This window comes from Poecilia reticulata, chromosome 9 (genome assembly GCF_904066995.2).
Source record: "Poecilia reticulata chromosome 9, P_reticulata-male-v2, whole genome shotgun sequence".
NCBI lineage: Eukaryota > Metazoa > Chordata > Actinopteri > Cyprinodontiformes > Poeciliidae > Poecilia > Poecilia reticulata.
In genome coordinates this window covers 13,617,153-13,644,347 of record NC_088838.1, presented here as the reverse complement: position 1 = coordinate 13,644,347, position 27,195 = coordinate 13,617,153, and the positions used below count along the sequence as shown (strand labels likewise).

General features: G+C 39.5%; 1 protein-coding gene across 2 annotated transcripts; it reads right to left on the bottom strand.

Moving 5' to 3' along the window:
• Positions 1-5,250: 5,250 nt before the first annotated feature.
• stc1 (stanniocalcin 1) lies at positions 5,251-14,302 on the bottom strand. Of its 2 annotated transcripts, none has more exons than XM_008418991.3 (4): positions 13,649-14,302; positions 11,879-12,018; positions 11,541-11,752; positions 5,251-9,759 (listed from the first exon to the last, which is right to left on the bottom strand). In XM_008418991.3, the coding sequence occupies exons 1-4, from the start codon at positions 13,830-13,832 to the stop codon at positions 9,465-9,467; spliced, it is 831 nt and encodes a 276-aa protein (XP_008417213.1). In that variant the 5' UTR covers positions 13,833-14,302; the 3' UTR covers positions 5,251-9,464. The 2 variants fall into 2 exon arrangements, with proteins under 2 accessions (XP_008417213.1, XP_008417212.1); XM_008418990.3 differs by having other exon boundaries at positions 11,879-12,021; positions 13,649-14,300.
• Between the last annotated feature and the right edge of the window lie 12,893 nt (positions 14,303-27,195).

Here is a 27,195-nt window from a genome sequence, read left to right as displayed (position 1 = left end):
ACAGCTTGAATGGTTTAGATAAACGCTTGTGTCCAAATGGTCCAGTCAAAGTTCAGACCTAAAGAACCTGAGGAAATACTCGGGAATGAATGTTCACTGACACTCTGTCTAATCTGACTTGGCAAAGAAGTACATTGGACGTGCAATTGTGATTGCAGCAAGCGGTGATTCTACATTGACATTACTTCCTATTCAGATCTTTATCATTATCTTTATCATTTTCCTTCCTCTTCACATTTATTCACTTCATACTCCTCTGTGACATAAAATCCAAATAAACTTTGCTGAAATCGGTGGTAGCAATGCGATAAATTAGAAAAGTTCCTCTCGTTGTGAATGCTTTTCTGCAGACACCTCATTTGTCTGCAGGACTGAATCCCTTTGAGTTATATGTTTGGCAGGTTCCGAGTCGAAAGCTGCATTAGATTTGAATCCAAGACAAATGCTTTTTTTTTTTTTCTCGACGCAGATGCTTTGGCAGAGATGGAACGTGCTCCGTTTCATCTCTTTCCCCCTGCCACTCCAGCGCTCTCTTCAGTAAAATTTGATCTAATTTTCTTTCCCGTCCTTGGGTATTTCCCCACAGAAATGAAGGGATAGTGATTGCCGGGTAGGATTGGAGTGGATCTAATCTTCCACTGCTCTCAGTCATACTCCATTTCACTGCACATCTAATTTGTCACAGTGCTGATGAATATGCCACAAGTTTCATGGGAAAGAGAAGGACATAATGAATATAAAACACACTGGGAGAGGGAAGAAGCAATTGCTGCACCGCAGTAACCACAGCACATTGTTCATTTTCTCCATCAGATTGCTGACACTGTGCTTGCACTATGAGGACATTTCTTTCCTCCCCCAGAATTTGATCAAGAGGTTAAAACAATTGCAAACAATGCGGGTTCTGTTGCTCGCCCTGCATGGCAGAAGCAGAAGCACTACGATCGGTTAAGATCGCTGACTTCAGGACTGCTGTGTTTGCCCAAAGAGGGGAAGGCTGCACCCCCATAACGCTGCACAAAACGAGCGTGCCTTTGTGACCTGCAACGCATTAAATGCAAGCTCTGCATGCACATCGATTTCAGGCACATGCATGCTTGCAGAAGGGTTATCATTCCATAGCAAAGAGGCCTATAAATTGTGTTTGATGGCTCAAATATAGCCCGGCATTGATTTGGAAAAGCTGTGACATCAAACAAATACATCCATATACACACATACACACATGCACTCATCGCACGTGCACACGCCAGCAGATGGTATGAATTGCATCTGCATAATGACATTGTAATTTTGTCATTATTCATTATTGCTCTGCTTGTGATTGTCAGCGTGGTGATACACTCGGCAGTGGTCCAAGCAGCGAAATGAATAGGCAGGGTCAAAATTCTGCTCAAATGTTTCCTGGCAACGAGATGTTTCTCTGCGATGAAAGCTGTAATTGCTTTTAAAAGTTGCCCACTACACAACTACAGCTATGTTACTGGGCTCAAAAAGAAAAGAAAGAAAAAAAACAAAGAGAGAGAGAAAGATAGAAAAAAAAAACATCACAGAGAGACAGACTTTTAAAGAGACCACATGGTGAAATGAGAAGATGTTGTGTTGTGTCCGTTCCTCTTGTTAGCCGTCTATCTGCGGATTGAAAGCGGATGTCTCTTTAAACAAGGACATGATAGGATCAGCGCGGAGAGCTGCTGCATCACCTATCCGTGAGACGGGAGAACGGCTGATGAGAAAGCCCTTCAGGACTCTTCTCTAAATAGGCATGAAATTATATCTCCCTCTGACTGAGATTAGTGTTCACGGAGCCTCTCGCGTTCTGCCCCCTCTTTTTTCCTCAGGCTCTCAAACCAAACAGTCGCTCTGCAGTTTCAGCTGCTTTTGTGCTAAGTTTAACTAAGTTCATTTTCAGCTGGAGCCACTGTCTGTGTCCCCTCGGCTTCTTTCATGGAGTATTGCAGGATTTATAACACATGCTCATGGCTTGCGGTAAACCAGAGTGATTTATTTTTGTTCTAATTATTGATGCTTGATTGTGTAGCTGTTGTAGCATTCACCACAAAGAATGTAAGACTTTGTTAGTTTCAGGGCATGCTGCACGGAGCTCGCTGCCACAAAGTTAAGCTTTTCAAATAGTCTTTGGGAAGGGGGTTGGGGGGGGGGAATTATGAAGATATACAACAAAGTGTATCTGCAAGTTGCGGATCGCAATCAAACGTGCAAAAACGTTAGTTTTATTGTGTTTTCCTTCTTATCCAAATTTGGTGTTGAGCTGAGAGCTATGAGATAAGGACCCTCCATGGCAGGCTCGACATATCCGTGATCTGTTTGAGATCTTGACTTGTTGTGGAAACAGAGGGCCCCTCTGCAGGGTAATTAAGCCTGGCGACTAATGCCTACAGGAGCTCAAACTACATAGAGGAAGGGCAATTATATTCACATCAGTTCGAAGTTAAATGTTTTTAGAACAGGAATGAGACAAAGAGGCGGAAAGAGTACGAAGCCAATGAAGAAGTGTTTCATTTTCCAGCAAGACAGTGACCCAAAACGTTCAACCAACCAGTGAAAAGCTAGTAGATGTGCCTCAAAAGACTCGTTGGTGCAAAGGTTCCTCGCAGACCTTTCTTATTCTTTTTTGTAAAAGAAAAAAAATTGAGGAAAGGAAAAAAGGAAAACTGTGAATTCCTTTTCTTTCATTTCATTAATGTTTGTAGATGTTAAACAGTGAAATGCGAGAAAGTTCACCAGGTATGAACATTTTCCTAGCGTACGATACACCTCATATATTATTTCAGCAATGTGAGAACATGCTTAATGATGCCAAAAAAGAAGTAAAGACAGAAAGATGACTGATGTAGTCACACATACACACTCCTTGAGTTATTTACTCTCTTATCCTCTTTCCAGTAAAGAGAAGTGAATCAATCCTGGAATGAAAGAACTGACTGACTGACTGATCCAGGACAAAAACTGCAGAATTTACATTAACTCACACACATCATGCTCACAAAAAAATCCATGAGGATGTGAGGAAACTGTTTCGATCATCAGTCTGTTACTGGTGTGCTTCATTTTTCTTCTGGAGGTTGTGCTTCTGTCATTTGCTTTTTTCTGCTGCTGTCGTTGTTCATTTTGCATCTCGCGTATTGTTTCCAGTCTTGCCTTCTCTCCAGTTTCCCCTTAATGTTTCCACATTCTCAAAGAGGAAATTTATCATGCTTCCATAATCCTTTTCTGCTTTGTTGAGTCTGTCTTTGTGTTAGAGTTTTAACAGGTCAGCGATTACATAAGGCTAAAGTTAGATGACGATGGTGATGATGATGATGATGATGATGATGATGATGATGATGATGATGATGATGATGATGATGGTGATGATGATGATGCAGTGAGTGACTGAAACTTTTAGTTTTGATTTTTTAGAGTAATTTGAACTCACTTTCCAACCTTATATTAGATATTTACGAATGGTAGATTTGTAGCTGAACTGGATATGGAGTCAATTCAGGAAGCTGGAACGGTGTATTTTCTTTCTTCCTGCTGCTAAGGAAAGTGTGGGTTTATAATAATTCTAAATTTTATTGCTGTTTAATGCCTGACACATTTACTGCAGAATCAATCATTTGTTGCAATAGACGACAAAGAGTTGTTAATATCGGTAAAATACGGACAAAATGAACTCTATGGTATCTGTGTCTCCCCCCTGCCCCCCATGTTTCCATATTTGTTATGTTATGACCTCAGACTTCATTCAAGTGGTAATTGAAATTTTCTGTGACCAACACAAAGAATGGCAAAGTTAATAACAAAAAACTGAATTTGCAAATTTATATCCAGCACCACCTCAGTCAGAAATGTGTAAAACCACATTTCAATCCAATTATGGCTCTAAATCTTTTGAGATATGTCTTCACTGACTTTACACATCGATGGACTGAAATTTCTGCCCATTATTTGCAAAATGGCTCAAGCCCAGTCCATTTTAGATGGAGAACCATTGTGAAAAGCCATTTTCTGGTTTTGCTGCTTCGCAGATGGAAGGGATTTTCCTTTTACCTCGGCAGAATTGTTATGATGCATAAAATTAGCAACAAGGTATTGTTTGCTCCAACCCGGACTATGTCCCCAAACCTCAGAGGAGTTGAAAACTAAGCTTCGTCGATGTAGAGCAGGACGGAAGCAGAGAAAGAGGAGAAGGCTCAAACCATCTCTTCCTTTCATTATATTGGGAAAAGAACATGTGTCTGACTCCGATGTCTCCCTCAGCCCAGATTTCCGATCTTACGAAAAGACAGAGATTTAAAGAGAAGCAGCAAAAGTAAATGAAGTGGATTAACTGTGCTTGCCAACAAATAATTATGTCTTATAAGAAATGTTATCCCCAATTGGCAGATTGTCTTTCAGAGTTGCCCTGTATTTAGTCCCATCCATCTTCCCTTAAACTCTGACTATATTACCAGCTAAAGCATCCCCCCTGGATGATGCTGAAACCACCATGTTTCACTTGAGAGGTGGTGGTGTGTCCAGAGGTGTGCTAGTTTTATCACACAAAAGGTGTTTGGCATGCAGCTCAAAAAGTTCGCATTTTCCACGTCTGATTGTAACTTTTCCTCCCCACATATTTTGAAGGTGTCTCCTTCGCAACATGTGGAAAAACCGCAAACCAGAGTTTTCCCAACATTGTCTTTCTTTGTGCTCCACTAACAGTGAACAGCTTCTCCTCTCTTAATTGTGAATCTCTGCAGCTCCTCCAGAGAGACTCGACTGCTTCTCTTGACACCGTTAAGCAATTGTTTGTCCTAGATTTTATTTAGGAGTGTTACAGTAAAGAGGGCCAAAGCAAAAGGCCTTTTTTCCATAAAGTGTATTATAAAATGCAATAAAGTTTGCAGATGTAACATAAAAACAAATCTGAAAAGGTCAGGATAAATAAATACCTCTGAAATGAGCCGTATACAAAGATCCCACCCACTAAGTCAGTGAAACACTGAGGGTTAAATCGCTTTGCTTCTTCAGGATTGTTTGTGGTTTTCCAATGATACATGGGAAAATATACCCTTTCCTACCCAGCAGTTTGATAGATATACAAAAAGTCAAATTATAGATGTTTGAGAGAGCGTGAGAGCAGCTCAAAGGGAAGAATTAAGGCCTGAAGGACTTTGAAATAGTAGATGTTTTGTGCAAAAGGTGCCTTAAGATGAGTTCATATGAGTTTAACACGAGCAGAACCACACATTCCACACAGCGTGCTAGATTTGAGAAATATTTTATTTCTTATCAGCAAAAGACACACAGTTGATGCAATTGTATCTTTTATGACTTTTCAGTACAGAGGAAAAACCCAAACATATACACAGTGTGGGCATATATGTGTATGGGTATATTTTAAAGTGCAAGTGATTCACAAGGGTTTATCATGCGTTACATAGAATCTGTTTTGAGGAACTTCAGTGATCCATAATAGAGACACGCTTTTGGATCTGATATATTTGAATCTGTAAAAGTAAGCGTCACTGTTGTATGGAAATGAAAACAGACTTTTACTAATCACTGAAGCTTTTCAAATTAAAGCACAAAAATCTTAGTTCAAGTTTTCGAGGGGAACGAGTACCATGAAGCTCCAGAAGTGAGAAGAGGGTTTTAATTTTGAATAGTAACAGGAACAGTCTGACAAAGCTCACCACGGGACAATTTAACAGTGCTCCAGTTTCATCTTAAACTCCCAATACCTGGATTAAAATGGAGAAAAGAAGGAATTCAAATAAAACCAAGACAAAACTTCTGCGACTTTGAGCTTTCTCGAAGGCTTTCATCGGCCGACTTAGGCCTGTCCTTGTCTGGAGACATTCAGTATTCAGGTACATTCTCTAAAATTACTGTTACATTTTTACTTGGTGAGGAAACAGTCGATTTGCCCTTGCCAAATGAGTCCGACATGACAGAAAAAAAAAAATAAATATGAAGACACGGATCAACAGTGAGACGTCTGAAATGACTGATGCCGAGCTCGTTGTGTGCTGACAGGTTCCAGCATCATACAGGGTAGTTTTAGCAGCAGCTGTTGGGTTTTGGATTTACCCATGGTCAACAAAGATACACACAAATGGATCAAGAGGACATGAAGAAGCCCTGACCCCCTCAGGATACGCGGTATTCAAACTCATCTCCATTCACTGGGTAAGTAAAATATGCCTCAGTTGCACACATGCTGAATGTTTTCAATGCCCTTTATAGTGGTTAAGATGCAAAGTGCAAATTCAAAATAAAATACAAGCTAGTATATACTACAGTGTCACTATAGTTCTTAACTACCCAGTATTTCTTTCGGAACGTCTCCCCCCTCCCCGCCCCCTTTCCCATTTTGCACAGCATGACATGAAAGAAGCGTTCCTGTTCACAGAACAAAAGAAGAACTGGTCTAGACAAAGCACGGAAAAAGAAAGCATCATAGAGGTGCGATGCCTTCACACCGTGAGTGCAGCACGAGAGCACACGCATGGTGCAGCTTTACTCACGCAGCGTCAGCTGGCCATGCATGAGCTAAAGATCAATTTCCGTGTTGCAGTGAATCCTTTGCGAGTGATTATTGCATAGTTTGGAATTCTTAGCGTAGCTCATAAAGTGAGACTGAAAAATAAAACTTTTTCTTTCCAAGATCTGTGCTTCACTCTAAACAATCCAAGACAAAATTGTTCTCATTGAAAAGAGACAGCCATCAGTTCCTTTAATGAAGCCAAAGTAAAAAAAAAAGAAAAAATAATAATAAAAGAATCACTTTTAAAAATAAAAACTATAGTAATCAAAACAATTTGTGGTGTTTAATATTTGAAATAATTGATATTCTAAATCAAACTTAAATTTAGGTAGAAGTTCGCTTCTATACTGCCTTCTTTGAGGTGCACGTTTTTTAATAAGTTGGTTTAATTGAGCTGAACTTACTCCACTCTAAGCCAACAGAAGCCATCTACTAGGAGTCCACAGTGCCAAACCATAATCCATCAACCGGGTTCAATTTAAAACAAACACCAGCATGAAGACCCTTCTGAGTGGCTCAAGGTTAAACCTATTCAATCTGAATTATTGTGTTGCTGTAAATGAGCTGAGTTTAAAATACAGTTACTTGTTAAGATTGACTAGAAGATTTCATGTTGTGGTGAAAATGAGAGATGCGTCATAATAATATCAGAAGAAGCTAACGACGTTGTTACAAAACAAACTACCTTTGAAATGAGTTCAGATAAATATGTGAAGTTTGATCAATTGAATGCAGCGAAAACGATGCATTGGTTATGCTAGCCAAGTATGCTAATGTACGTATATGTCTTAGAGCAGCTTGATTTCTTCTTAACGTAAAGAACAAATGTCTTCCCCCAACAAGACAGTTAGAAATTATTATAAATTTTTTTTGGATGTCTTCTTACTTTATAGGTTTTAAGAGAAACTACCAGAATCTGCTAAAATTGGTGTTTGCAGTCCAAGGACCATTCGTCAAAATCAGTGACAGAATAACGAATAGTGCAGAATATCCCTGAAATGATTCATACCTTTAAAAAATATATATATACTTTTATGATTCCAAAAAAGCACATGCACAAACAATTGCTCCAAAGGGGGATGCAGACAAATATAGAGCAAGTAAAACACACTAACAAATGCTCCTTAGGCTTTGTGAAGGCCACTGCAGATTTTGATTTTTCTCACAACCCAAGGAATATTAGCAGCTGTGGCTGATTGCCAGAGGGACTTTTAATGTATATTAAACAGAAACGTTTAACTAATGGCTACAGCAGCAGTGTCTAAAAGCTAACAAACATGGCCACCAGATCTAAATCCCACAACTTTAAAGGCAACGGACGCTAAACTGCAACTTTTCTAACTTCCTGTTCGAGTTAGCTGTCCTGCAGTGGTAAGTTTAACTTACACACAAACAAGGAAAAGTGGAAAGTATGTTTTAAGTGTGTTATTTCTCTTTATGCTCTGCTGTTTAACCGCGCTATTCAGAATAAAGACATTTATATGAATATTCTGATTTACTTGCTGACTTGTTCAAAACTAATGCTACGTCACTATGTGCAGAGTAGCCAGACATAGCAGCGCATCACTTTCTATGAAAACCAGATTATAGATGTAGTGTAGATATATTAGGGAACACTTCATTAAAAAAGAGTACTTTACACTGGTGTTTGTTTTACTGACTTGGTTATTCATCCCTAAAATGCACAATGTTCTCTAAAAGTGGACTTCCAGCAAACGACAACAGCAACTTTTGTTTTAAAACCAAAGCAGTCTCTTGAAACACCCATAAATTAAATCACCTGACCTGAATGACCAACCTTGTTCCCCTATGGCCAGCACAGAGTCATGACATGGGTCCCAGTCACCAGAGTGTCATCTCACCTTTTGCTCTCTTTTTTTTTTTTTGGCATAGAGCTCATGTTCAAATAGGAGTCATGTCTAAACTGCTAGTAACCTGTAAACTATGTAAAACTACAATAATGCATAACATAATAAAAACATTAAATAATATAGTAGGAAAATAAATATCATCAAGGCTTTTTTTTGTTTGTTTGTTTGTTTTTTTTTAAATAATCAGTCTCTATCTTGATACAGGAAGTCAGTGTTACATGATTCACTTCCGAGAACGATGATCACCGCAGTCCAAAGAGATGGCTGTTCTCACTCTCATCAGTGAACATGTCATTCAGCTACTGCGCGAAACATTGCTGCTCCGCGCTCAGTTAAGAACTAAACTGGTCCCGCATGTAGCTCAACAGTCTTATGCATTGCAAGTGTCTGGATATAAGATATTCGATAGACTTGGCCGCGACCTGGACAATCTTTTTTTTTTTTTTTTCCTGCCATCAGAAAATAAATCCTAAACTCTATGTGATATATAGCTAAACGTAATTTTGGCATTTTTTTGTGGATAGCATTCAGGGCAGTTTTTATGTGTTTTTTGGTCACTTTAAGGTAACCTCTCGAAGGTTCTCCAGAAACCTCTACAGACCTAGTCCATATGAGCGCTCTTTTAGAGGGCAGATTATGGCTGTCTCATATAAGTTAGTATACAGTACATTTAAGTGTTATGTTAAGTGCTATGACACTCATATCTCATGCTCATAACATACATCTACCAAAAAATTTCAACCAATGATAGTCAAACCACTGACTTATATTCATGAGCGAATTTTGAATAACGACACCTTGTTTTTGTCGGCCACATGTTCAACACAGACTGTGAGCAGACGTATTTGAAATCAGTCAATGAAAGACGGGTTCACTCAAGCCTAACATGTAGGATATACAATATAACAACAATCAAACTGATATCAACTGTATGGGTGGTCCGGTATTCCTAAGAGGTGCATGTTTCAACAACTTCCAAACTAGCAGAGACACAGATTTCATCACCGCTGGGGAATGACCGAACTTACTGGGTGGCTATTTCTTAATCTGAGCCGAAGTTAGGACCCGTCGCTGCCAGGGCGCTTTTTGCCTAAATGACTAGCAGAGTCTCTGTTTCGCAGATTAGGCTGGATCTTGTACATGTTGGGACCCATGGACCAGCGCCAGCGGGTCTCCGCGCCAGTCGGGACGACTGAGGCCGCTGCCCCGGCGGTGGACGGGCAGGGCTTGTTCTGCAGCAGTTGAATGAGCATGGTCATCTCCGGGCCCAGCCGTGGCACCATGCTGGTCCTGATACGGTCAACCGTGTCCTCATCACAGTCCATCAGGCTCTGTAGAAGCTTACCATAAAACCTAGGACAACAAAGAAACAGAGGATTTTTCTTCAGAGATTTGCAACATGATTGGAGAAAAAATACAGAGCACTTTTGTGTGTACGGATGTTATGCCTAGCTAACACAATCAAGCTAATTAAACATTTGTATTTTTTTTGTCACGTTAAACCTCTAAAATTGATGTATTTTAGTGGGATTTTATTAGATCAGCACAACGTAGTGCATAATGGTAAATTACAGTTCTAATCAGCTCCTTTAATTGGACACCTTTAAATACAATTGAATGCAACCAATTGACTTTGGAAGTCACTTACATAGTAAATCAAAATCTCATTATTATCTTTTCTATGAAAAGTAATGCATCTACAGTCAAAGAAAGTTAGAGCACAGAAGTGGGAAAAACTGAATCATGAAGATCAATAAAATTAAACATCTGACAGAGGATTGTTCAATCTAAAAACAAAAAAGGGAAAGAGTGAAGGACAGCTGCACCTTGACCAAGACACGTCCCTCCCTGAACTGACAAATCTCTCAAACAGCATGAGGTCTAACCTCTGGGGGAGCTGCAGAGATCAACAGTGCAGGTGGACCACCACTCCTTGTAGGCGTGTCATGATAACAAATTCTGCTGGACGATAAGTTGTCCCAGAAGTTATTGCGATAAACGATAATATTGTTGTTTTGAGACCATTTTTAAGCACTATATATCATACAACTGGAAATTATTGAGTTTATTTTAGTCTATAATTAATAGATTTGTTGTTTACTGCGACAGGCCTAGCTAGTTGAGAACTCTACAAATTTGGCCCTTCATGGAAATCTGGCAACAAGAAAGTTACTGTTAAAAAAAAGCCACATAAAGTGTATTTTGCAATTTTCCACAGAACATACAGAGGACAGTAAACACCCAAAGGAATGTGTTCTGGCCAAATTTGACCAAAGTTGGACTTTCTGGTATCTTGGAAGCAAAAACTTGGACCAGCATCCTGAAGGTGAGGCAGCAGGTCGCATCATCATACGATGGAAATACTTATCTCTAGCAGGGATATGGAAGCAATAATCTCATCCACAGTTTGGATCAATGTGTATTCAGATATAACAAATGGCCTAAAAAAATTCTGAAGTCCAATTAAGAATGTGTGGTAACTCTTGAATGGGGTAAGACCTCTGTTCACAGACAATTAAAACGTCACAAGTCTTCAGCATGGATCTTGAGATATTTTGCAAAGAAGACCTCTACTTCCTAGATATAAAAAGCTGGTAGAAGCATATTCCAAATTGTTCTTTTCTTACTCCTGTAAATGCAGGAAATGCTGGCTCTACAAAGTTTTGACCCAGGGAAATTAAATTTATCTAAAATGTAAAAAAAAAAAAAAAAAAGCATCAGTTGCTTACAGATTCCACATATTTTCAACTTTCGGTTGATCTATCACATAAAACTGACATGAAATATTATCGATTTCTAATTTTGCAAGCAAATATTCATGTTCATGCTGTGTTATCTGTTGTCATGCGTATGGGAGTAACAAAACTGCAGTTCTAGCCCTGACTGAGTCTCGCACTCCACCCTCTGATTCTTTTGTGTCCACTCCTAAACTGCAATCCAGCATGTATTACAGCAACAAAAGGAACGAAAACATCCAAACTTGATAGTCTTGTTTGATTCTGTCGTACGGTATGGAAAATTACTTAAAGAAAACAAAACACCAAAAAAAAATCACAGGAAGGTTTAGAAATAAATAATAAATTTAGTGTTAAGCTTGTTAGACCAAGGGGGAAAAGGCGAAGGGAAAAGCTCACCTATTGGGGAAATGACTTGGCAGCTGTGCAACTTCACCAATAGCATCTGGGTTGACTCGGGCAACATTGCAGATGCCCAGCCTGCTGTAGCACTCCTCCTGGACTTCGGTTATCATTCTTTGGAAGGTGGAGCAGCGGCGGATGGTGGGGAATGCCTTGGAGATGATGCCGTTGGCGATGCACTTAAGGCTCTCCTTTACAAACGCTTTACCCTGGAAAGAAAAGAGCAGGGCTTCACACGTTCTCATGTCCTGCACAGTTACACCCATGTAATCTGACCCGGCGAGCAGCAATCAGAGAGAGAAAGCAGGAGAGAAAGAGAGACTTAAAGTGTGTACCTGAGTGTCAAATTTAGCAGCACTGTACAGGAAGGACTTGCAGATGTCATGTAAGCCATCTGTGTCGCACGTCGAGTTTTCCAGGCAAGCGAACGCTCCGCAGCCAACTTGGAGGGCACTGTTGAGGCAGCGTGCCACATCTGCTGTGTGCACAGAGAATGATCTGTCAGCATGGGAACCGACAGCGGGTTCACTGGGAATCACTGAGCTCATTACACAAGAGTTGCCAAGGATTTGGCTAAAAGAATGCAGCCAACAAAGGGGAATGTTTCATACTTTGGTGGTTCACAAAAGACGTACAGTCACTCAAGGCTGAAAGTGCCTTGACTGGGGTTTGGACACCTTAAAGCTCCAAGAATCTCAGGCTCTGTCTCTTTGCAGGGACTACCGTTCGGCTCTTTTAAGTAGCATTTAAATGACGAGGACAAGGAGTAGCAAGACTGTAGATATATCTCTGTATAGCAAATGAAGACATATCCTGAATGTTTGAAAATTTGTTTTAAATGTCAAGCAAAACTGAGCCCTTCAGAACCTGTCATCAACAATTAGCTCTGCTTTGATAGGTGGAATGGATTTTATACATGTAGAAACGATTACATATATTTAAAAAAATATTTTTGCATTACTCATTGCAGGAATGTTGCATGACTAGAATAGTTATTAGGCTGATGAGGCAAACAATAACCCCAATCTTCACATTCTCTGAAATGGCAAGACCCTCAGCAATGTTCACTCATTAGATATTTGTGCCAACCCCCCCCACCCCTTCGAAAAAAACCTGAGCTTGGTCCACAGCATATATGTCACATTACTTACACATCAGAACAAAGCAATATGGCACATTGCTGAAGATCACAATGTTTTCTTCTTAATTTTTGATTCAAGAATCCATGGAGGAAGAGGGACTCAAATTCTACACAACTGAAGAGCCTCCGCTCTCTTTGCAGTCATCTGAATCAGGGACCCTCAGTGTTTGACCCGAGTCAGATAAAGTGTGCCTGGAATAAGGGGCCCAGAAATTACTCTGAAAATTCAGAGAATTTCAAAAAATCTTATGATGATGAAGCAGTTTCTGCAGGAGTGAATGAGCATTCCTGTTCCCATTTGCTTTGTATCGCTGAGCTAAAAAACAATAACAACAAAAAAACAAAACAATACGAGATTTACGTTTTGCAGTGCGTTTTCCTGCAGAATCAGGATTTTGATTCACCACTAACAGATAAGAAATTCCAACTAATAGGGTTAAATGATTGCATCTAACCTCCCCACCCCCCAGTGGCAGGCAGGGTTTTTTTTTCTTTTTTTTTTTTTTTTTCTGAGGCAAGCTGGAAAAAAAAAATTTACACCAATGTAACCTACTTCTATGTCTAACTTCAAAGCTGACATTAAAACGCTACATTAAAAGTCTTCCACTATGCTCATATATGCAGCGGAGACAGAGACTAACAGCATGACACAGCCTGTGCGCTCAGGTGTCAGCACCAAGCTCCATGCTCATCTGTTGCCGGCAGGACACCGGCAAAAACCACAGCGTTAATCCCGCACCCGTGAAGCTACTCGCTCGATCGCGCAGAAAAAGCCTGCATAGGCCAAAAAAAAAAAAAAAAGAAAGAAAGAAAAAAAATGAGAAGAAAAAATTATAATCTCCTCGTAGGTAAGCCAGTGCATTTGTGTAAATGATGTGTAAAAAATATATATATATATTTATATATATAATGATAAAGCAGTGCTCTCTGAAATGTATGCAGATGGAGGCATCTTGCTACTTACAAGGGCTGTTGACAGAAAAGCGTACTCTCCTGGGTGAATAGGACTCGTTTTGCTCCAGTTCATATGCAGATGCATTCAGCACCATCAGGAGAAAAAGTCCGGTCCTCAAAGGCATTGTCCTCTCAGCGCAAGAGATCGCACAACTAAATGCACAGAGACGCTTCCTGCTTTGTGTGCAGTTCATAAGAATGAACGCTCCTGGAGCCTCGGCTGAGCAAATCTAGGCTGGAACAAGTAATTTCCTCCTACTGTGCACTCCTCTCTATCCTTTTGACTTGAATGACAGATTGCACCGATGTCAGGTCTGCACGGGTTTATATGGGAGCGCTTTATGTTACGAGTTCAGCGCTCGGACCAATCACAATCCAGCAGCAGCGTGGCGCTGCTCTCCCTGCTATCATCAATTGATGGAATAATCTAACAGCGGTCAACGCTACCGGGTCATACAGATTGACATCTGGGCTTTAGCGCCTGATTTACTGTACGATGCAACATGTTTTCTTTTCTGTTCTGATTCTAATGATGACTTTTAAAGAAGAGGGAGCGCCCGAAAAGTCTTGTTTTAGCATTAAAAAGAATAAGAATTTTCAACTTGAGTTACGTTTTACTTAACCTTAATAACAGAAGATTGCAGTTCTTCTCATGAACATGATGTTAGTGACGGGGCTGACTATATATATATATATATATATATATATATATATATATATATATATATATATATATATATATATATATATATATATATATATATATATATATATAATCTATTATTATATAATAGATTATATATAAATAATCTATTTATATATAATATATTTGTTTTTAGCTAAATTTTGCTCAGATGATTGTGACTGATTGAGAAGAGTATCATGATCCTCGGGTTATTTGGATAATTTCTCTAGTGTTCATATCTGTTTAATTTTCAGCCATATTCTTTTCAGTTCCCTGTGTTCATTAACGTCATATCAGTTCGCGTCTTTCTGTTTACTTTCTTAGTTCGTTTTTGTGTTCTGTTCTGTAGATTCAAAACGATGTCCCTTTTTCGTCGAGTAGGTTTTCATCTCCTGTGTTTCCATCTCCATCAGTGTACCTGCTGGCCTTCACTCACAGGTGCATCTATTTTGTAATTAACCACTTGTATCTTGTTAACAATCACTCACACAACCAGTATCTAAGCCTTTCTGTTTCCTGCTGAATTTTTCTGGACAATGTTTCTGGACCTGCATTTGCTGCAGTTTTCTCCTGTAAGTTCTCCATATTACTCTTCCTTACACAATAGTCATTTTTACTTGAGTCAGATATGCATTTGGATCCTTTATCAAAGAGCATGTTCCCTGCAATCTAAAAGTGATGGCTTTGACTGCAGCTTCCACTGCTGCCACATGCCGGTGTGCCCCTGAAGTTGCCTACCAACCTGCCTATTGATGTATAAATGTGTGCATTTATGAGTTCGGCTGGTGAATATGACAGAAGTGTAAAGCGGGTCCAAGTGCTCAGCATGACAAAAAAAGCACTATAGAAGTTCAATCCATTTACCATTTGTTGAATTTCTCGTTACGAAAACAGGACCATTACATTTCCCAGAAAATGTGGACTGCAGACTTAGCTTGAAACTATAAAACTTGAAAGAACTAAAGAGCAAGGTTAGAGTTTTTAAAGCGAGGTTATGTGAAGTTATTATCAGTAATGGCTGCCTCAATTGGAGAGCCTTGTACTATAATGGTAAGGGAACTGCTATCATTAATGACTTCACAGAATCTCACTTTAAAACATCTGAACTATTCTGTCAAATCACAAACGCAATCTCATTTTGGATAAAAATGACTTTTGTGAGTACATGTTCTGTTTTTCATGTATCAATTTGTAAAATATAATGACATTTTGTACTTGAGGTCCATCTATAATAAAAACTTTTCTTCATTGTGGGTGCATCCATGGATTGTTCATGCTGAAAACTTTAAATTACTTCTGCCAGAGCTGTTTAAGAATATTATAGTACAGTGGCACCCTGTTGTCATATGTTATATGTCACAACAAAACAAAACTCATCACTAAGCTTGCTTTCAACAAACATCTGTGTAACGTCCATGTCTCTTCTGAACAGCTCAGATTTTGCGTAACTGGCCAAGTTACACAACCTCCCCAGCTCTTTAACACATTAATAACATTTTTAATCAACTAGTGTTGTAGTCAAATTTAGCAGGTACTTCACCAGACGTCAACAGCCCTAGCTGAATGTCAACCCAAAACATTCAAATGACATATTTCCTTTATCGCTCTGACATTTTCCTGAACCGTGCTCCGTGATGACGCCATTGTTTCTTTGGCTTTAGGAAATCAACTTGACATGGAAATGAGCTACTCACACAAACTGCGGATAATCGTCGCCCTCTCTGGAACTGCGAAAAAGTGCTGGCTTGGAGTCCAGCTGCACGTGCCCGACATACAGAGGATTATGTGTGGGACTGTAAGCTATCATTTATCATGGAGGCCTCACGCCTCCTCACATCGTGCAATGCTCAGCCGTTTCAGACAGGATGGAGGCTGAAATATTCCGATAATCAAAGGAGGGAAAGATTCAGATGGAGATTTACTGCTACAGGTCCCCTGACAGTCATGTAGCAATGCTATTTCTCTTATCACACATGTTGGGGATCAGCTAGTGTCTCTGAGCCAAGCAGACATGAACTCCAAATGCTAAATAACCTTGATTTATTTTCTTCTTATCCCTCCCGAGTCAGAAACAGTTAGTAATTCAAAATCATTGCGCCGTCTTATTAATAGAAGGAGTTTAGCATCTTGTCAAACTGTTGGAACCTGATGCCTGGCGAGAAAGCCAACAATGGGCCCTTGCCAGCTGCACCAGTGCCCTTTTAATGAAAAAATAAGATACTTTAGTCAGTCTAATGAATAAGCCGCTACCAACTGTCTCACTAAATCTTTCTCAATAATCTAAACACAAACAGTAGTAGCTTACAATTTGGATGAATAGATTCACTTGTTTTTACAAAAGTAAGACAAGAACTTAATGAGGATTTTACCTCGATGGCACCCAGCCAGTAGTAGCATATGGAGGGTTCCTCATTGTCTTTTCCCGGTTTTCAACCTGATGATGCTGAAATAATAACTCCTCGATGATGTTCTTCTTGATGATTTTAACTCCCTGACGTTATTGCAATTTATCAGGTAAGCAATTTCACACTTTGTTCAAATTAAATTAATTCATCTTTCTTGTCCCAACAAAACCCTCTTCCCCTCTAACTTTTCTGCTTCTCACACTATAAATGCAACTAGACTTTTCCCGACTTTAAATTCTGACCAGCCTTCCAGTTCACTGGTTATTGCAGCACTCAGATTTGTGTGCTGTACGATTGTAAGCATGTCGTCGTATGTGTTAGTTTTCCGGTTTGCCTCTTTTGCAGGAGAGGTTTGGTTGGCCGTATTCACAGGTTCAGAAGACCAACGTCTTCTTCTTGTGAGCACTTCAGTGTGCTCTCTTACCTCCTGGAGCTCTGCCATACCACAAGTACATTTGAGACGGCCCTTTGTGGTTTCCTCAGGGGAAAAGCATAATGAATTCCTTTGTCAGGTAGGAGAAGGTGTTATACTTTGTTTTCAGAGATATGACAGGGAACGGTGGCATGGCACAGGAGATTGAGGGCAGAGTTCAGGGAGAGGACAAATCTGTTAGAGGATAAACATTGAGGCCGCTGAAACAGCCGAGGGTTTTGCATTCATTTCCATTGAGGTACATGAACTGATTCACTGATTGGAAGCCACTTTGCATCTTAGTTGAATTTTGCCCTAAGCTCATTGCTGTTTGCATTAAAAATACTGCTTCACTTATAACTATTTTACAATGAGACTGCATATTTTAGGTATTTTTAGATTTAACACTGAAGTAGCAGAATAATTTCATTTTTATTTTTCTATCAATCAATATCAATTAAAAAAAGTTTCTAAATCAAAAACAAATTATTTCCTTTTTTTCAGCTAAATACTTTAAATGTCAAGGACGCTGTCAACTTGTGTCCACTAGAGGGAGTGTGATCAGGTTTTACTGACTATAAGTCAACTCCCACAGTGCAACATATTCAAATGCTCTAGTATGTGGTAGAGTTGAAAAGTAGACTTTATGATTATTAAAGGAAAGGAAAGTCCACCTGCAGGATTACAGATACAAACATTGTAAACCTACTCAGCTCAGTTTATTGGCCCTGCCTTTGCAATTGTGAGTGTGCGCCTGTGTTTTGATGTGTGAAGTTTGGCCAGGGGGATAATGTGTTTTTCTCTCCAACTGCAGATGCTTGCGGTGTTCACATAAGAAGAACACTTAATTTTGAGGGAAATATTTTAGTGAGAGGTGGGCTTTGGGCAGAATGAATGTATAAATAATCCTTCAGCTAGCTACAGTATCCATCACTTTAGCAACCCTAAAAGCAGGAAATGTATCACATTTAATCATCTTACTATTTTGTCATTCTCTCCTAATACAAATAAGTGAACAAGATTATGAAAATGTTTTAAAAAAATTGTAAACTGCTTGTGTGAGTCAGATTATTCTGACCAATATTGCTTCCATCACAACCTTTACTCTTTGTGTTTTAGGTCAAACATGTCCAAGTAAAACATTGAAACAAAGTTTCTGCTAACACAGAAAGAAAAGCTCATTTGTGTTATTCATGTCTCAAAAAGCATCTACTTTAAACAAATCTCAGTTTAAGGTTTGATTGCAAGAAGCCCAATAATTAGAAAACTTACAATTTTTAAACCTAAAACATCTCATTATTGCATCAGCAGAAAGGAACGTTTGACTTGTTTTATGAAAGATGTATATTCCTTTTTACTTTCAGACAGCCGTCTGTTTTCCCTGAGGCTGATGCAAATTTGACTTGATGGAAAAACTCAGAGGTTCTACATTCCTGAAAGTACATCCAGTACAAGCTTTACAACAATGCATCTGGTTAAATAAAAACACAGTTGTTGAGTAACAAGAAATATTAGGTTCTAAGTATTGCGCCCATGTCTGTCCTGAGGAGGACATACAGTACTAAGAAAGTATTTCCATCTCCCATATTTCATCTGTTTGCATTTTGTCACTCAGACATTTTTTTTGGTCAATAAATCTCAACAAAAGATCCATCCATCCATCCAAATGAGAAACATAGGCCCTTGGGTCCTGGATCTCCTCCTAGAGCCACGTGCCCAGAACGGCTCACCAGGGACACATCCTGGAGGCACAACTGGCTCCTCTCGAAGCAGAGAAGTAGTAGCTCTACTACTAGATGCTCTTGGAAGACCAAGCATCTTACTCTATCTCTATAAGAGAACCTGTGGACACCTTGTGAAAAAAAAATAAAAATCAGTCACTTGTGTCTCCGATGTTGTTCTTCTGGTCGTGACCCAAAGTTTGTGAGCGTAGGAGAAGGTAGGAATGTTGATCAACCTTTAAATTGAGAACGTCATCTTTTGACTGATTTATCAGCACCTGTTTCACTCCAGACTTCGTACCAATCCCCCTATCGATCTCCCACTCCAATTTTTCCACAGTCGTGAACAAGACCCTGAGATACTTAAACTCGTCCACCTGGACATGACCTCCTCCCCGATCAAGAAACCACTCTACTTTTTTCTGTGTCAAGTCTGTGGCCTTGGATTTGGAGGCACCGATCCTGAACCTGTCCGCTTCTCATTCTGCTGCAAACTGCTCCAGCAAAAACCGGTGATTATGATCTGATGAAGCCAATATGTCCATATCATCTGCAAAAAGCAGACACTCAACCCTCAGGCCACCAAACTGGATCTCCTCAACTCCTTGACTGAACCAAAAAATTCTGTTCATCAAAGTTATGAACAAAATTGGTGACAAAGGGAAACCTTGGTAGAGTCTAACTCTTAACAGAAACGAGCAATACTGCAGGCCAAGTTCTGACACCCTAACGGCCGAACCAAAAGGCTTGGCACCCCATACTCCTGCAGTGCCCCCCGCAGGATTCTCAGAGGAATGCGTTCGAACGCCTTCTACAAATCCACAAACACATGTCAACTGATTGGGCGAACATGACGCTGCTGCAGATGTAGAGCTGGTCCTGTGTTCCACAGCCAGGACAAAATCCACCCTGCTCATCCTGAATCCAAGGTTTATTTATCCATCAGTCTGTCCTTTCCAAAACCAGGGAAGCGTAGGAGTGTGATCCCATGTAGCTGGAACGCACTCCTTTTTTAAATAAGACAAAGATAACTTATTGGGAAAAGCTCTCTAAAACAACTCTGTGTTAAAAGTAATTTTCCCCATTGTAAAATCAGAAATTACCTGTGATTACCCATGTTATTTGGAAAGCTGTGTTTAATTTCATATGCCAAAACCAGGCCTAACTGCTGCCAGCCCAGTAAAATCAAGTTTTCACTTAAATAAACCCAGTCTAACAACATTGAGTTGGCAAAAAAAACCCAACACATCAACAAAATTATTGACATCTGTCAACCTGGACATGGTTACAAATACACTTTTAAAGCTTCACGCTGGAATCGTGAGTAGTCCTACCGTCTACCAGCAAAAACTGACGGAGAACGTCATCTGTTTGTGACCTCAAGCTGACAACGGTCCAAAGCACACCACCGAAACAAAATTAAAAACTTTTCGAGTGGTCTAGTCAAAGTTCTGACTTGAATCCCGATGAGGCACATTACTTTAAAAAGCTTGATCATGCCTGAAAACCCTTGAATGTGACTGAATTACAGCAATTTTTAAAAGTTGATTGGAAATTCCTCCACTGTGCTGTAAAAGACTCATATCAAGTTGTCGCAGCAGCTTGATTGCATGACCCAACCTGGGTTTGAAAGGCAATCACTTTTTCATACAAGGCTATAACGGAGTTTTGTTCCCCTTAATGACATACGCCTTAATTCAAAACTGCATTGTGTGTTTACTTGTGTGTCTTTGACTAATATTTCAATTGCTTTGCTGTTCTGAAATACTGAAATGTGGCAAGCATGCAAAGGGGATAAATGCTAATTCACACCATTATAGATTACAATGCACATCGTTGTGAACCATATAACATCTTGCCTCTTTGTGATGGAAAATATTTTTTGTGTTTATCCCTTTTTATGTGTTCTGACACCCATACAAACATTTAATTATTAACTTTAATGACCAAAACCACAGTGCCTGTCCCCTCAAAAGGGACATGTCTCTGTGCAGCGTGCAGTGGTACCTAGACTACGTTCCCTGCAACCGGCCATCTGGTTTCAGTTCAGATCCATCTGGAATTGACTCCAGCACAGGCATCTCAAGAATACATTTTGGAGTGGTGCCCACATCCGTTCACACAGACAAGTGTTTTCAATTAAGTGATTTTTAAATGTCTCTAAAACCAAAGAATGAGCAGAGTTTAGGCCGGTGATGGTGACAAACATCACATTTGGAATTAGATGAATCAAAGTAACTTGCTTTAATAAATAAACGTAGGAGGGTTTTTTTCTTTTTTGAGTTGGATCTTGATGACTCCCGTCCTGGAGTTTGACAAGGCTCTGCTCTGTGCGCTGAAGCACAGAGCAGAGATCCAAGCAGAGAGATCATTTTAAGTTAAAACCGACATGAAGGATCCCCTCACTGCCAAAGCAAAATAATAAATTAGCTTCATATGTTTCAAACTGCTTCAAACTATTAGGAGAACATTTTAAAGTTTGGAAGTATTTGGCCTTCTTGATTTAATGCCCCTGGTTATTGCCAAAGAATCAGTTTTTAATTTCTCAAATAAGTGACGCAGCAATTTTACTCCTCTTTTTGTCCTGCATAAATGCTAATTAGAAGCAAAATAAAGATTCTTCTATTCAACTTGCTGAAAAACCAAGAAGCAAAATCAACATTTGAAGAGAATTGCCTGTGTGATCCAAGCAGCTGCATTTATAATCACTAGTAAAATAAAAAAAGCATTTATGTTACCTTACCTTGCTCCAAGGCTTGTATAGCCACAGTATTTTAAATATCTTTATTGTAAGCTGTAATGTATTCCAAAATATGGAATATATGCTGTCCAATTAAGCGGCGGCAGTGAGTTCACACAAAATACTAGACCATTTTTTTGTTTGCATGGTAACCCCGGGTTACCATCCGTACCCTTTAAGGTCCCCATCAGGCAGGTCGCTTCACTCACATTTATGGAAAAAATGTTTTACAAATTTAGAACAAAAATATTTTAAACATGAATACTTAGTAAGTTCTTGATTTTTATTTGTTGTTTAATTAATAAGAATAAGGAGCATTCAATACTTGAGCCTGGTGGCTTTAGATGCGGTCCGACTGCTCTATGTTCCCATCTTGGGGGCAGGAAGAGGCCACACACACTAGTTCCTGTTAGGAAGGATGTTTGTGCAGTCAGCAACCATATTGTTCAATATGTACAGATGGCTGTTTGCCCTCAGGTTTTACTGCGCCATGTCAACGCTGCATTTTTATCCTTATGGTGTTTGATGCATTAATATCTCCACAGCCCCCCTTTGTCATTTGAATGTGAAACATGCTGGAGTTGAATAAAAATATATAGAATTCATATTCAGCATTCTTAAACATGCCACAATGTTTGTGAGAATTAATACATCTCGAATGTTTGCACATTTTGTCATATAACAAGAACAAAAAAAACTCAATAGATGTTATTTGTCCATCCATCCATCCATCCATCCATCCATCCATCCATCCATCCATCCATCCATCCATCCATCCATCCATCCATCCATCCATCCATTTTCTTTCACCCTTGTCCCTCAGTGGGGTCGGAAGGGTTGCTGGTGCCTATCTCCAGCTGGCGTGCCGGGCGAGAGGCGGGGTACACCCTGGTCAGGTCGCCAGTCTGTCACAGGGCAACACAGGACACAAGACACAGGACACAGGATTTTATTTGTATTTTACTTAATAGGTCTAAAAAATAAGTGCATCATTGTGAAGCGGTGTCGCCAAAATTACACTTTTTAGCGGACAAGCAAAATGCTTTATATGAAGAAAGAAATCGATTCCCCTACAGCTCAATGGTGGTGGCAGCATCATGCCGGTGGATGATTTCCATCAGCAGACTGAGAGATGCTGGTCAGAGTTAAGAGATGGAGTCTAATGAAAAAACATGCCTGTTAGAGGCTGCTAAAGATTTGAGAGTGGCTTGGAGGTTCTCCTTCCATCAAAAAACCACAGCTGGGTCTATAAGGCATTGAGTCACTTTTTAGATTTTCATTGTTTGAGAAACTCCAAATTATTTTGGAGTTTCTCATAGCAGTTTGCTTACAAAATCACTTTTTGTATACAGCAGGAGAACACACAGTGCTTTTCTTCGGATAAGGCAATGAAGCAAGAAAACACAAAAGAGAAGGAACTAAAAAGCAAAAATAAAGATAAATATGGAAGAAAGTGCAGAGAAAATATTTTAAACTAAGGCAAGGAAAACACATACTGAAATCAAGTAAAAGAAAAAGAGCAAACAAAAGTTCAAGTCTACATTTAATTCAAATAGTTCCAGTATGTGTTAGTCATAAAAGTTGTTTTTTTTTCAGATTTGAACAAATGTAGCTAAACTAAGCTGAACTGAATAATAAAACATTACATTTTTTTCGTCATGAATAAAAGTCTTTAGCTTTCAATTATACTCTGATAACACAAACCAAACTGCATTCGTCATCAGGGGGTTTCTATATCTGTCGCTGCCATCTGCAGGCCCAAACAGCCGAGCTTATTCACACTTTAAAAAGTATAAACTTTAGACTCAGATACTGGCCAGAAATTTTTTCTCTTGAACTGCATCAGCTAAAAAATCTTTTTCATTCAGTTCAATTTCAAGTTCTAGTTGCTATGTGAGTGAATACAAATCAAGGTACTTATTAGAAATTGTGTCTCAAAATTTAGCTGATTTACGTCTCCCCTGGTTACACCGAGAACTTCTTCTGTTATATGCAAAAATGTTGCAGTACACAAGAAATTCACAATCAAAGCGTAACTTTTAAAGTCATAAAGACTTTGTGGAGCTCCTCCTGTCATCTTGTGTTTCTGGGGTATTTCTTTCAAATTTATAAGGTCTTCAATCAAATAAAAAGCCTCAAAGTGCTAAAATACTCATAAATATTCCTGATTTTCACCATGTTGCTGAACACATTTTAGACAGCGGCACAAGGCTTCAAATTTGGAGGGTGGTTACGGGTTTGATTAATGATGCTGAGTATTTCTCCATGGTCTTGCGGTATTCATTACAACCATGCATAATTCCCTATCAGGGTTATGTACATAGCACTCCATCAAGAGCTCCTCAACACAGCTGAGAGAATGTTGACTTGGTAATTGAATATGACGATAGCTCATGTTGGGGACATCAGCGAGATGCCACAATGTTTATGTCGCTATTGCTTTGTGGGGAGATGAGTACACAATCACTGTCTTCCACAGCTGCCACATTTTTCTGTGCCCGACACATCTTTATGGTCAAACACATTGGGATCCGTTGTGTAATTATATGTAGCATGTGCATTGTGTCACCGAATGAAATATGCCTCCAATAATATGCAACTGACTGCTTTTTTTCCCCCATCTTGCTGCATGGAATTCTGTTCGGTCTTCAAGGTCACAAGGTCTCATTCGGATTTCGTCTCTGCGTTTTCTAAAGCATGTGAGTTGCCAACTCAAAAAGTTGGAACATTTCCTGAGGTTCTAAACAAAATGTCAGCGGCATAGATTAGTCAAAATACTTCAGGATTTTAGTGTCAGAGCTCTTCCATATCACCTGTATATTGAGACATATTTTTATACTCCAACACTAATACTTCTCTCAACTACAGTCTGTCTGTGGATGGTTAATAAACAGATTTCCATTGTGCTGCATTTGTGTGCTTGTGTGTACATGAAGAGTATAATACAGAATCATTGCTGAATTTCCTTTATGAAGTTCGGTGCAATCTCCATCCATCCATTTTCTTGACACCCTTGTGGGGTCGGGAGGGGTGCTGGTGCCTATCTCCAGCTAACGTTCCGGGCGAGAGGCTGGGTCACCCTGGACAGGTCGCCAGTCTGTCGCAGGGCAACACAGAGACACACAGGACAAACAACCATGCACACACACTCACACCTAGGGGCAATTTGGAGAGGCCAATTAACCTGACAGTCATGTTTTTGGACTGTGGGAGGAAACCGGAGTACCCAGAGAAAACCCAACATGCACAGGGAGAACATGCAGAAAGACGCTGGGCTGGGAATCGAACCCAGAACCTTCTTGCTGCAAGGCAACAGCTCTACCAACTGCGCCACTGTGCAGCCCTCGGTGCAATCTATTAAACAATTTGGGATCATTTGCATGAAGGTAACAAGCATTTATCACCTAGTGTTAGTGGTAATGCCATACATCCAAATAAAAGGGGTCAAACACAGCAAAAGTTGAGGTCAGTAGGTGTGACAGTGAAATTTCACCTTTGTACCCTCCAAATTTGTCTCTTGACTAAAAGTCATATCTAATCCTGGATCTGAAGATTCAATTTCTCTGCCCCCAATCAGAAAGTGACCACAAAAGTCTCTTGCGAAAGTAATCTGTCAGAAAAACTACTGACTTTAGAAGACCTATGTTTGATTGAGCTTTTCATCTTAGACATTGGTGTCAAGATTCTTAAACCTAAATTAATGCTAAGTTTTCCAAACTTTACAGACTTGCAGTCTTTTAGCTCAACATTTTACAAAACGAAAAAAAAAAAATTGCACTAAGTGACTGGTTATAAAGTGCTGCTCATTTATGAGTTCGAGGTTTACCTAAAAAGTTTAAATGAAGTCTAAAGGTAGAAAGATTAACACAAACCTTAAAAGTCAATATGGTTGTTTTGTTTACAGATTGTTATTGATAAGAAATGTTTTTTTGTTGTTGTTGTTTTTCTGTAGTCTTCAGTGCATTGCGTTGTAAATAAATTCATCACACTAAAAGATGTCTAAGGAATGTTTCCATGTTGAAGCCATGCAAGAAATTAACATAGCCAAAAAGACAAAAATGGGTCCAGGAGATGATTGGCTGATAATTGTATATATGCTGCCATATTTGTCCAGATACTGACATTGTCCAAAAATATGCATACAACTCCGAAGACCCTTCAAGGATTGAGTTGGTCGAATGTATGAATTGATGAATCAATGCATTGGAGGGATGGATAGCATTAATACACATTGAGTTTAGAAAAAAAAGAAGTGTCAGTTTCAACCCAATATATCCACTGTGCTATTCAGAGATGGAACCAGTAAAAAATGTTCTGGCTGTTCCCTGGAGGGCCTGTGTGATGAGGGAGTGGGCCACCGCAAGCCCACAGGGGGCCGACAGAACTCCTGAAACTAGGCAGGCCTCCAGCTCCCAGCATGCATACCATCCCATCTTCCTACCCCCAGGAAATACTGCAATGGTTTAGACTGGCTTTTCACTGTGCCATGATGCTTTCATTAAACTGGTTCACTCCCTGTTTTCCACTGCTGAGCATCTCTCCCATCTGTGTTCACTCACAGCCATCGTCTAATCTGCATAGGCTCTGGGGGACAAAGAGACTATACTCCTGAGACACAGCAATTCACGATAAATCTGACTGGATTCCCCAGCGTCCCAGACAATGCATTAGTGAGGCTGCATTGTATTAAAGTAGCATCTCAGCTTCATCTGATAATAATAATAATTGTTTGTGTAAACAAACTCGATGTTATTATATTGTTGTTGCCAGTATTGACGCTAATACGGTTCTTTTTTTAAAAAAAGGTGTTCTGAATAATTTAGTCATGAGCTATGTAGGGCACTCTTGATTTAACACAGGGAAAGTTAAACCTTCCTGTTTTAGCAGCGGCTAACCACATGTGTGATCAAAGAGAAGCAACAGAGTTAAACGGTTTTTGGCAATGCTGGTTGCAATGCGAGTTATACTGAAGGCAGATTAGCTGGATCAATTTAATGTTTATTAGTAGTTTAATAAACGGTCTAATCAATGTTTGTATAAAAAGCAAATCTTTAACAGGCAAGGCCCATCAGCAGTCCCTAAAGTGGCACAGTGTGAGTTCTTATTATACCGCGCTGCTTTCTCAGCATCATCTTCTCAATTTTTGCAAATAGAAATGTAAAGTTATTTTCAGTTGCAGCTTCACAACGAGATTAAACAATAGCTGCTCACCTCACAACTTTCAGATACAATAGGATGTAAGGAAAGCATAGAGAGATATTCCTCATGCTTATAAACTCATCAATGGCAGTACATGGGCACATCATAACTAATGAGAATAGGTTGAGAAGATTTATAGAAGATTTTCCTGCTCAACAAAGTGAGATGTACTCACAAAACATAATACCTCTCTCTACAGATGTCTTTTCCTGATTCTGAACGGAGTTCAGGCTCAGATCTCTGTTCCAGTTTTAGTGGAAGCACCAGCAGAAGCTCGGTCACCACACAGAAGGTATGCAGTATCATTGTGACGTGTGTGTTGTTCTCCTTAAAAATTCTGCTGCGGAGCAAAAAAACAAAACAACAACAAAAAAAAAAACAGCATCCTGCCATAC